This window comes from Mytilus galloprovincialis, chromosome 14 (genome assembly GCF_965363235.1).
Source record: "Mytilus galloprovincialis chromosome 14, xbMytGall1.hap1.1, whole genome shotgun sequence".
NCBI classification, from domain to species: Eukaryota; Metazoa; Mollusca; class Bivalvia; order Mytilida; family Mytilidae; genus Mytilus; species Mytilus galloprovincialis.
In genome coordinates, this window is record NC_134851.1 from 15,365,197 (window position 1) to 15,378,334 (window position 13,138).

The following is a 13,138-nucleotide window of genomic DNA, read 5'->3' on the forward strand; positions in this document are numbered from 1 at the left end:
TCTCCAACATTGCAATAATAAATGCACGTAACAATTTCTGAATTTACAGTAACTAGAATTAATAATTAAATAAAGTATGCTATACCAAATTATAATAACATACATTGTCTGAACTGGGTAGAGAGTCTGTGCTTGTGGAAGGGTGATGCATAAGTGCAGTGGACTGTACAATACTATGTGAAGTGGACGTGATGTGCTGAAATACAAAACATAGAAGTGAGAGTGTGTATTCAAAGGATGAACATGTGTAAGCGTGTAAAGCTAAGGACATATGTGTGTGTAATGCTAACGACATATGTATAAGTATGTAATGTTAGAACATAAGTGTAAGTGTGTAATGCTAAGGATATATTTGCAAATATGTCATGCTCAGGAGATGTGTGCAAGTATTTAGTGCTTAGGACATATTTGTAAGTATGTAATGTTAAGGGCATATGTGCAAGTAAACCAGGAATACAATTAGTTATGGTGATATTGATAAGTAAATATTGTGAATCAAATAATGCATTGTTGTTCTGTGTTGTAAAAACAATATGGTCAGCTATGTCCAACTCATGAATGACGAGAAGTTGAGGACAAAGTTTTCTGAATAGCAGGGAAATGTAACATACATACCATAGTTTCTACAGATACAGATGATGATGGTGGAAGACTACAAACACTATTGTAATACCCTGTACTCTCACATAATGTACTGGTAGATACTGTCTGACTGGGTGGAAGAGACTATAAAACAAATTAGTATATTTTCATTCTTCAGATGATGATGGTGGAAAATATATGAAAGACTTTTAAAGACTTGCAATCAAAATATAACAAATAAACTAGTAATAAAATTTATTGTTTCCTCTTCCCAGAAAATTGGTGTCTGAAGAATTTTAATGAACCCATAATAATTAACAATGCAAGCTGACTATTAGGGACATTTCTTCAATTACAAAAAATCAACCATGTTAACATCAAACTCAACATAGTTGAACAATAATTAATAATGAAACTGTGTGACAAAAAAAATGAATGTAAAAATTGTATTTACAGTAAATTGGTTTTCTGAAACATTGAAATTACTTAGTATTATAAAACTTACTTGCAGAACAGTATCTGATGAGTATTTCACTTTCTGTTGGAATAGACAATTCAGTTCTTTGTTCTGAAATTCTAAATCTTGAACTCTGGTCTGTAACTTCACACATTCTTCCCTGAGAGCCTGTCAATAGTAAGAACCATTTGAATTATCTCCCCTTTGCCTGTATTTCTAGTATACAGCTATGATAGCAGATTTCTTGATGCACAAAAAATGATGGTCTAGTTTTCTTGTTGAACATTGCTTTGTTTATAGTGCTGTTATTATTTTATTTGCAATTTTAGTAGAAAAAAATAAAAAAGTTTTGATATATTTTTTCCAATTTTTGTTATATACAGGTTATAATTAATGGGTATTTTTTTCCCTATTTCTATTTTTTTAAACATCACTTAAGTATGATCTTTAGTTTTCTTGTTTTTGTCTTTTTCCTATCTTTCTTCAAATTATTAAATTAGTCGTGGTTGGAGAAATTTGTTTGGCTTGAAAAAATGTGATTTTCAGGGTACTTAATTTTGTAGTTCCATAATTTACTCCTATCCTCACATTGTATATTCTATTACCATTGCTGAACACTTTCAATTGTACCTTCTTAGCAAGTAATGCCAGTACAAACAAGTTTTATTTTATATCCTCAGTTTACATTTTGAATTGTACCCCTTGAGTGAGTAACGCTGCTACAACCAGGTTATATTTTATAACCTCGGTTAACATTTTGAATTATACATTTGAGCAAGCACTGCCTGTATGACCCAATTATATTATTCTACCATAGCTGAACATTTTGAATCGTACCTTTTGAGCGAGTAAAGCCTGAACCACCTGGTTAGCGATCTCATCCAGACATTTCTCAAACTGTAGGTTAATATTTTGAATCGTACCTTTTGAGCGAGTAATGCCTGTACCACCTGATTAGCGATCTCATCCAGACATTTCTCGTACTGTTGTCGTTGTTGTTCATTTTCTAGTACCAGTGATGAGTTCTCTGCCTCTAACATCTTCAGACGTTCTAACAGTAACTTTGTCCTCTCCTGGTCTGTTCCATTACTCATCTACAAAATTAACATATTTATATAACTATAAAATAAATATATTTCTCTAATTCTTCGTCAATTTATCCCTTTCTGCATCCATTGTATACAAAAATTTAATCAATGTGTGGTTCGTTTGATCTCAGTTCTTCATTGGTTAAAATCTGATTATGACGTCAAATTTTATTGTTTTTCTCTCAATTGCCTATTGTGATGGCATGAAAAAAGGCGACCATGCCTGATGACATCACATAGAAAGAACACATCTTTTTGCAGATCAGTCGCAAAGAAGGAATAAGTTTGCCTGCGTATTGTTTGAAAATCATTATAGAAACAGATTCTACCACCAAATCTTGTGTAGTACGATATTTATCCACTCTCGACAGTTAAATTTTAAACATTTAATCTATAGTTACAGTCTTAAAATGATTATATTCATGTATTTTCAAAACAAATATATTTACCAATCTACAAAATTGATTTATCGAATATATGTATCTACATAAATACAGCTTTGTAATGAAACGTTTGTGTGGCTTTTTTCCCATCCCAAATTCTATTAAAAAAAAAAACATCTTTACAGCTACAGTAAGTATACATGATTATTTTATTTTATTGTATGTAAAAAATCCACTGTCATTTTGTTGTGTTCAATTAGGCCTAGTGACCTATAGTTGTTAATTTCTTTGTCATTTTGGTTTGTTATAGAGAGTGTTCTCATTGGCAATCATACCACATCTTATTATTTCTATCTCATGAACTGGATTTATTATTTTATTTACTGAACCTTAACAAAAATATCAATAAAAGCACACAAATTTAGCAGAGTACTATACCCAAGAAATTTGTTATCACATCATCATAATTTAATAAATGCTCACAAATATCTTGATTAATTGACAAATCTTATACATTATCTTTCAACATTTTAAAAATATTACCTTAAATGAGAAGTTGAAGTCCAAATCCACAATTTTATTTTATATAATTATTATATCCGTACCACACAAAAGTTACAGAAAACTGACGCTGTAGTACAAGAATCAACAGAACGTTTTTTCATACCTTATTATTCATAAGAAGTGTATAAAATTGCTTTGAAAAAGTAACAAATCAGGGTCAAATTGCTTGATCTTCACCTTAAGCTGTTAAAATTTGTTTGAAAAGGTAAACAATCCTTCGATCAATAAAAGCAAATTATACAGAAATGATATTGTATTCCTATTCCCATGTCAAGCTTATTATTGGCCAATTTTATCCAATTTCATTTTTTTACAATGGACAATCTATGTATTAGCCAGGTGTATGCTTAATCAATTTTTCTAGTAGTTTTTTAAAAATCGTCAACGTTTTGATGGTTTGGCTTTAGGACAGATCGTTATCACAGTTAAAATTTAAATGTAGGAGTTATTTACACTTTTAACAATTTGTAAGGTTAATACTTTATTCAGGCCCTCTAGATCTAAACTTAATTTAGTAGACCGGCCCTCTAGCTCTGACCGTATTTAGAAGGCTATTGTCCTTCTTGTACGAGACCAAATTCAAGCAAAGATATAAGAATAAGTAGTTTTCTTAAGTGATTAAATCTGTTAATTTCATTTTAATCTAGAGTAATGGCCAAACTCAATTAAACTGTTACCACATTATCTAACATGGAGCCAAGGTATTGCAGTAAAGAGAGAAAGAAAAGTTTCTATTTTCTTTCTTGCCTTTTGCTTCCTTGATGTGTAGCCAACCATTATTATTGGTATTTTCATATAATAAAACAAATTCCACCCTTGTCATCAGTTTCTTTAATCTCATTGATTTTTGAATACAGAAGTTCCACTTTAAAATCATGGTTATTTACTGTACTGTTAAACCTGCATAATGGGTTTTAGTCATAGGAAAGATCTGTTAAGTTTATTTACAGAGCTACATACCAGTATATGATAATGTATAGACTTTTTACAAGTTCCCCTTCTAACAGCAACACATTGCCTTGACTTTTGTAATTCAAACATTTACTTATGTATTTAGATATATAGAATCTAAATGCAAATTTCTCAAATCTTCTATGACCTACCTGTTGTTCAAACTTTTTGACATCGTTGAGTAACATGATGTTTTCTCTCTCCAAACTGCTGATGTGACTGTTATACTTCTGTAGATTATTCTATAAATAGACAGAATGTAATGTGTCAACCTATATTATATTTCTTCTAAAAAATGGACCTAAAATAACCAGTATGTGCCAAAAACCAATTGTCCTCAGCTTGTGACTCATACCAATTTGTTTGGGTTCAAAAAATAGTTCATAAAAATTAAGAAGTGCAATTTTCTTGAAATGAGCTAATTCAGACTATTTCGGCAAGGGCTGTAAGAGTTATGAATATGCATAAAATATTCTCAACTTATCTTTCATGGTATGGTACATATTTTGGATGCCTTTCATACATTTCAAATTCAGCAGTTATCATCTTATCTGGCATACACAGAACAGTGAACAGTGAACCAGTTCCAATTCTGCACTTAACATTTACACAAACATTATTTTCTATCAATATCAAAAAAGATTTCCTAATGGTTGATGAGCGATTTAAGTTATTCTTTATCTAGATCAGAATTTTCAAATTAAACAAAACCCAATTATATTACAATGCCAGGAACCTGGCTATCAATTATATTATCAGAGTTCTCTAAACAATCCTCTACGCTTTCCTTCTGGGCTTAAAAAACCTGATGGATGAGGATTCACAATTCATTTAGCTTAATAAGCTCAGAATGGATGAAATCAATGAATGATACAAAAAAATATTATTATATGAAAGTCCAATTGAAACTAATTAGTTACTTTCAAGGTTCTAACTTCTAAAATTTCTTTCTGAAATCCATTGAATTGTTTGAAAACTGTAAGTTGTTCAACTCGTGAGGAGGATTCTCCTATTCAATTGAAGAGTTTACAATTTTGTTTTGAAAGATTTGCTGAGAAATTATTAAATTCATTACTGAAAAGATGGAAATATCTTCCTCAGTTTGTCTTTTATATTTGTGACTTAGTTTCTATTTTTTTTCTTCATATTTTACATAATCATGGAAGGTGTACATCAATACAAGCTTATATAAGAGATATTTGGAATGGTATTTTACAGGCATGAAGTGTAGCTGTCACTTAGATTCAATAGGAAAAAAAATATATTTTCCCTGTGTTCCAAACCTACCTCATACTGCATAGAGAGACTGGATTTTTCATGTTTTAGCTGATCTATCTTAGATTTAAACTGCATCATCTGGGAAACTGCTTGTTCCATGCTGTAGACAAAAGATATTAAATATTATAACCATATCAAGGAATATATCTAAGTTATCCTGCACATTAAGTTCAAGCAATCTCATTGATATTCTAATATAAAGACACTGGTAACTCAGATTTACTTCAAATTTATACACTAAAGTAACTTAGAATGTAGAAACTGGTATTTACTTAGATGTATTTTAAGGTCAGAGACTGGTACCCTATATTTACTGAAAATTTATACACTGGGACCCTAGAATTACTTTAAATTTGGACATGGTAACCTTCTATTTACTGAAAATTTATGTACACTGGTACCCTAGATTTACTTTAAATTTAAACACTGGTACCCTAGATTTACATTTAAATTTAGACACAGTGTTACCCTAGATTTACATTTAAATTTAGACACTGGTACCTTAGATTTACATTTAAATTTAGACACTGGTACCTAAAATTCATTTTCGATTTATACACTGGTACTTGTCTAGAATTTAGACTGACTTTAAATTTTGACACTGGTAAAATTTCTTTCAGATTTACAAACTGGTACCCTACAATCAACTTCCGACTTCTTCACTTTTCTATCATCTTCAATCTTAACACATACCACCATGTCACAAGAAGTGACAACTATAAAATTACCCTATAATTACTGTATCGCATGTCAACATGAAGATTTTACCGTCAAAGTATATAAAAGAAGGAAAATAAAAACTGCTATAAAAAGGACACATTCTAAGTTTTGTAATGAAATAGTTCATCACCCATGAGTTTAAATACATATCAGCTTTCAACATCGGAAGTAAAAGTAAATAGCAATTTTTTTCAGTAATTAATCAATACAACCGAGATTTATAATGAGAAGGGAGCATCACAAAACAGGAAACTTCCTGTAGCGACATTCCAGAAAACCAATTCTTCATAGATGTATGCTTCTGTTAACGGGGAAATCGGCAGTTTCTATCAACCAATCTGTTCAGAGTAATATTCGTAATAAGGTTTGACAAAATTGAATCTTACGTTTAATTTCTCTGATATAAAATCTATCAATTCTTCCATCAAGAAAAATAAACATTTACGTAAAAGTATAAATTATATGCTATTTAGACAAGACTGAAATATCGGGAAAGCCTTTTAAATAAAGTAGTGAGTGGCGATACTCATCTCCTTTATTGCATCAAAATAATAAATTATTTTACGAATTCTATATCAATGTCAATTTAGTCAAATAAACCCAGATTTGGTGAATAGCAGTATCTGGTACTGCAAAATGTTGGCTCCAAAAATGCATCATTGAATCTTAATTAGCCTTAACCAGCATGTTTAATTGTTATTTAAAAGGTTTTAACATTTTAAATGATTTTGAATTTCTAAAAATGTTTGATGGTAATACAGATACACAATACATTAATTTTTGTGTTGGAATTTAATTGTTATGGTTATTTTCATTTTTTTAATCTGTACTATGTATATAGCAAAGTCATACAATGTATATACAAAGATGAAGTTTAGTAAATTATCAGTACATCAGAGAAATTCTAGTCTGCCTTAACATTTCTAGACAGAATTTTACACTTATTTTGGGTTGAGAAAACTGTACAGAAAGTCTGGAACTTATTTGAAAATTAATGTATGGTTAACCTTAAGAAAACAGACAAAAATTCATGCTTTATTTTACATTTTAATGTTCTCTTATATGTGAACATGTATACTAACACTTACATTAAAAAGTGATTTATTTTAGGGGGCAATTACGAAAAGCAAGGGGTACTGGTATTGTATAGATAGATGTCTGGTGTCTTACATGACATAATTATAACATGTCAATCTGTGGATGCCTTTTGATTGGTTTTTTTTTTTTTTTTTTTTTTTGTTGGCATAATAAAGTTATTGATTATAAACATGAATATAAAGCAGAATTATTTATTTGTGACATTAGGAGACACTTTTCGTAAAAAGTTTTCAAAGTACTTTATTCAGTCTCCAAGGATTTGCTATCAGATATCAAAGTTCCAATTAGTAAAGTTATCTAATAATTGGTATCAACTCTTCAAACAAGTAATGTCCTTTCATTGTTTTTATCTGTACTTTTAGTCCCACTAAATTAGGAATTTCCTAAACATTGTGATCATAATTTGGATCTGATGTTTTTGTATGTGGAATTTCCAATTTCTAAAGATTCTTATAAAATAAAATCGGATATAACAAAGTTTTATGAGATAAGTTCAAAACAGCTTTATAAGCTATAAAATACTTATATTTCTCTTTAGAAATATAATTTCTCTTTAGAAATATAATTTCTCTTTAGAAATATAATTTAATCAGAAAGCATTACAAATCATATAATAAAAGACTTTTGAATATGCAAAATAAAAAATTACAACCAGGTGCTCCGCAGGGTGCAGTTTTATACGACCGCAGAGGTCGAACCCTGAACAGTTGGGGCAAGTATGGACAAAACATTCAAGCGTGATACAGCTCTGAATTTGGATTGTGATCAAATTTTTGACATTACATGGGTTTTTTTTACACAAAACAAATGTCAAGATTTTACAAATCAATTAAAGATTTCTTCTTCAAACTTTTTAAATCTAAAATTAAATAGTTGACACAGCATAGGTTTCTGACACAGAATGAATGTGGTCTAATGAACTTAAAAGTTTTTTTTTGCCTTTGAGCAATTCACTATGCTGTTGAATATTAATCCTCTCAAAAAAATGTTTGAAGAAATTTTCTTTTTATTTATGAAATCTGAAATGAGAAAAATTTAACCCCCCCCCTTTTTTTCACATCCTCGTTTCCCTTTTTCCAAAACTGATATCAATTCAAATTTCTAATGGAGTTTGCAACAATAACTACTCTTTTAAATACATCATAAAATATTAAAATGTAAAATAAAGTGCTTGTTATCACTGAATGGTAAAGATTGGTTGGTAGTAAAAGTGAATATACATTGTTTATTGTATAAAACAATAAAAAAAACTTCATCAGCAACATTTTATATTGGCAAATTTCCAATGAAGTTATTTACATAAAGTTATTGGCAAATAAAAATAGAAAATGACATCATAGTCATGTCTGGCAAATGTCCAACATACATTATCTAAAAACATTTTAGATAAGATAAGGAAAAAAAGCTTCATCAGCAACATTTTATATTGGCAAATTTCCAATGAAGTTATTTACATAAAGTTATTGGCAAATAAAAATAGAAAATGACATCATAGTCATGTCTGGCAAATTTCCAACATATATTATCAACTACTATTCTATACAAAGAAAGATAACTCCAATTGAAAATTAATTGCTATTGCACAATATTGTGCAATTAGATATTTCTTGCTATTGTGCAATACTGTGCAATTGAAAATTTCTTGCTATTGCGCAATACTTGATATGGAATCCTGATTTGGACCAACTTGAAAACTGGGCCCATAATCAACAAGAGTGCACACACTGAAATGTCTCGCCTTCTATACTAATCATTGATATTATGTTGATAGTCCTAAGTATAAAGCTTTATTACAACTGTCTCATAAACTTAACATTAACCAAGATAACTAAACAAAGACCAATGAATCATGAAAATGAGGTCAAGGTCAGATGAACCATGCCAGGCAGACATGTATAGCTAACAATGCTTCTATACAACATATATAGTTGACCTATTACTTATAGTTTAAGAAAAATAGACCAAAACACAAAAACTTAACACTGTGCAATGAACCGTGAAAATGAGGTCACAGTCAAAAGAAACCTGCGCTACTGACATAAAAATCATAAAATATTTTCATACACCAAATATAGTTGACCTATGGCATATAGTATTAGATAAAAAGACCAAAACTCAAAAACTTAACTTTGACCACTGAACCATGAAAATGAGGTCAAGGTCTCATGACATCTGCCCGCTAGACATGTACACCTTACAATCATTCCATACAACAAATATAGTAGACCTATTGCATATAGTATGAAAAAAACAGACCAAAACACAAAAATTTAACTATAACCACTGAACCATGAAAATGAGGTCAAGGTCACATGACATCTGCCCGCTAGACATGTACACCTTACAATCATTCCATACAACAAATATAGTAAACCTATTGCATATAGTATGAAAAAAACAGACCAAAACACAAAAATTTAACTATAACCACTGAACCATGAAAATGAGGTCAAGGTCAGATGACACCTGCCAGTTGGACATGTACACCTTACAGTCCTTCCATACACCGAATATACTAGCCCTATTGCTTATAGTATCTGAGATATGGACTTGACCACCAAAACTTAACCTTGTTCACTGATCCATGAAATGAGGTCGAGGTCAAAAGAAAACTGTCTGACAGACATGAGGACCTTACAAGGTACGCACATATCAAATATAGTTATCCTATTACTTATAATAAGAGAGAATTCAACATTACAAAAAATCTGAACTTTTTTTTCAAGTGGTCACTGAACCATGAAAATGAGGTCAAGGACATTGGACATGTGACTGACGGAAACTTCGTAACATGAGGCATCTATATACAAAGTATGAAGCATCCAGGTCTTCCACCTTCTAAAATATAAAGCTTTTAAGAAGTGAGCTAACACCGCCGCTGCCGCCGCCGTAGCCGCCGCCGGATCACTATCCCTATGTCGAGCTTTCTGCAACAAAAGTTGCAGGCTCGACAAAAATCAAAGTACATATTTAGATAAAGCATATCAAATAAGCCCAAGAATTTAATTTTTGTTAAAATCAAACTTAGTTTAATTTTGGACCCTTTGGACCTTAATGTAGACCAATTTGAAAACTGGACCAAAAATTAAGAATCTACATACACAGTTAGATTTGGCATATCAAAGAACCCATTTATTCAATTTTTGATGAAATCAAACAAAGTTTAATTTTGGACCCCCATTTGGACCAACTTGAAAACTAGGCCAATAATTAAAAATCTAAGTACACTTTTAAATTCAGCATATCAAAGAACCCCAAGGATTCAATTTTTGTTAAAATCAAACTAAGTTTAATTTTGGACCCTTTGGACCTTAATGTAGACCAATTTGAGAACGGGACCAAAAATTAAGAATCTACATACATAGTTAGATTTAGCATATCAAAGAACCCCAATTATTCAATTTTTGATGAAATCACACAAAGTTCAATTTTGGACCCTTTGGGCCCCTTATTCCTAAACTGTTAGGACCAAAACTCCCAAAATCAAACCCAACCTTCCTTTTATGGTCATAAACCTTGTGTTTAAATTTCATAGATTTCTATTTACTTATACTAAAGTTATGGTGCAAAAACCAAAAATAATGCTTATTTTGGCCCCTTTTTGGCCCCTAATTCATAAACTGTTGTGACCTCAACTCCAAAAATCAATCCCAACCTTCCTTTTGTGGTCATAAACCTTGTGTTAAAATTTCATTGATTTCTATTTACTTATACTAAAGTTATTGTGCGAAAACCAAGAATAATGCTTATTTGGGCCCTTTTTTGGCCCTTAATTCCTAAACTGTTGGAACCAAAACTCCCAAAATCAATCCCAACCTTCCTTTTGTGGTCATAAACCTTGTGTTAAAATTTCATTGATTTCTATTCACTTTTACTAAAGTTAGAGTGCGAAACTAAAAGTATTCGGACGACGACGACGCAGGACGACGACGCCAACGTGATAGCAATATACGACCAAAAAATTTTTGCGGTCGTATAAAAAATTGCTTTATATCAATATTTTTATTCAAGGTTTTCTCAAACTTTATCTATTTATCAATAAAAAAAATACCAATCATGTACTTAATCAGAAATGATTTCTATAAATATATCAATAAATTTCCGACACTTCAGAAGCATAATAAACAAAACAAAAATTAGAAAAAAACCATCATATTAATGAGAAATGATTTCTATAAATATATCAATAAATTTCTGACACTATAGACATAGCGGAAGTTGTTGGTGGACAGATTTATTATAGAAAAAACAATTATGATATCACATAAATTCCTACTAAAAATCGTCATCTTTACACTTTATTATTGATCATTGATCATGTAATTATCTCCCTTTTATTTAACGTCAGTCTTTCTGGAGCCAGCAGAGCATTAATCAATGAGACAGTGGTCATTCATTATTTTTTTATGGTTTCTGATTGGTCAAATATCTTTTTCACATTTTTGTACCAAGATTAACAAGAAACATCTGGGAAATCCAATTTAATAAAGAGCATATATTTTATGATAAATATACAAATTGGTTCTAAATATATATCAATTTTGTTTATGGAGTACGATTTTCTGCGATTGTTAATCTCTGAACCAAGTGGGTGCTAAAAGTTTTCTGCTTTGTTGAAGCTTTATAGATTGTTTTGACCTGTTTTTTTTTTTAGATTGAACTTAAAACTTGAGTTTATTATGTAGTGCAAAAGTTTAAAGAATCGTTCACTCCCTAAATGAGAGAAAACGTGCCATTGTTATAGAAGCTTGTTACATTTTGATTTAGAGAAAAAATTATTATTGTTCTTGAAATTTGTGGTAATGGCACTAAATCATGAATCATTAATACTTTAACTTCTTCTTACTTTTGAAATTCTGTTTGGATGTGACGCAACCTGGACTGTGATTGGTCAGTTTCTATGGTGAGCTCTCGTAGCTTTTTTTCAGCATCAGCTCTCAGCATTCTTTCTCTCTCCAAATCTTTCAGAATGTTGTCCTTCTGTAAAATAGAGATAAAAGACACTTAGTACAACAGGCACATATACATCAACCCATTGTAGCATCAAATTAGGTGTTCACAACTGCAAGTCTGTACAAGGATTAAAACTACAGTAAATTCAGAAAATTTTGAATGCATAAATTTTTGATTGAAATGTTTGAACAACAGTTAAACTTTTGAGATTATGTTTGAACAACAGTTAAACTTTGGAGATTTATTAATGAGGAAGTGATATGCATACAATTAATAAACTCATCAAAGATACCAGGACTAAATTTTATATATACCGGTACACCAGACGTGCGTTTCGTCTACAAAAGACTCATCAGTGACGCTCGAATCAAAAATAGTTTAAAAAAGCCAAATGAAGTACAAATTTGAAGAGAAATTTGAGATCCAAAATTTCTTAAAGTGTTGCCAAATACAGCTAAGGTAATCTATGCCTGAGGTAGAAAAGCCTTAGTATTTCAAAAAATTCAAAATGATGCTATCAAAGTTTAAAATGCACATTTTTTTATTTATCTGAAACCGTAACGTTTCTTGATATAATTTATACAATAATGAAAACATAGCAAAATTTCTGAATTCACAGTAATTCTTCTAGGTCAAAACACACATTATCTATACATGTAGGTTGGAAATCGTCAAATAAAAGAATTCATACATGATATTTCAATTTATCTAAGTATCATTAATGTAATGTTTCAATGGACACAAAAAGGAAATGTTTCCCTGTTTATCTGTTTCATGACTTACTAGACATTATGACACCTAAAACAACACAGACATAGGTTAACAAAACTAGCTATTGTTACGACCATGCCCCAGTACAAGATTTCTCAATTTAACAACAACATTACATATTGTGACACTCTGTGATACAACTTATCACACCTATATACAGATAGCCATTACGTCCATTTATATCTATTTTAAATGTTCTGTTCAAAGGAAAGAAAACTGATGATGACCTATAATAGTTGGTTTTTCTTCTATCCGTTTTCTGGTGGAGAGTTGCCTCATTCATTCATTGGCAA

At 30.6% G+C, this 13,138-nt stretch overlaps 1 protein-coding gene across 10 annotated transcripts in view; it reads right to left on the reverse strand.

Moving 5' to 3' along the window:
• Positions 1–13,138, reverse strand: part of LOC143058785 (uncharacterized) — a 163,793-nt gene that overhangs the window by 15,062 nt on the left and 135,593 nt on the right. For 9 of the 10 annotated variants that reach the window (XM_076232228.1, XM_076232227.1, XM_076232225.1 and 6 more), the window contains 7 exons: positions 11,968–12,101; positions 5,313–5,403; positions 4,178–4,267; positions 1,963–2,133; positions 1,088–1,207; positions 616–726; positions 104–196 (listed from right to left, as the gene is read on the reverse strand). In XM_076232228.1, coding sequence (XP_076088343.1) covers positions 104–196; positions 616–726; positions 1,088–1,207; positions 1,963–2,133; positions 4,178–4,267; positions 5,313–5,403; positions 11,968–12,101 — 810 coding nt within the window. The remainder of the gene's footprint in view (positions 1–103; positions 197–615; positions 727–1,087; positions 1,208–1,962; positions 2,134–4,177; positions 4,268–5,312; positions 5,404–11,967; positions 12,102–13,138) is intronic. The other variant, XM_076232229.1, reaches the window with a different exon arrangement.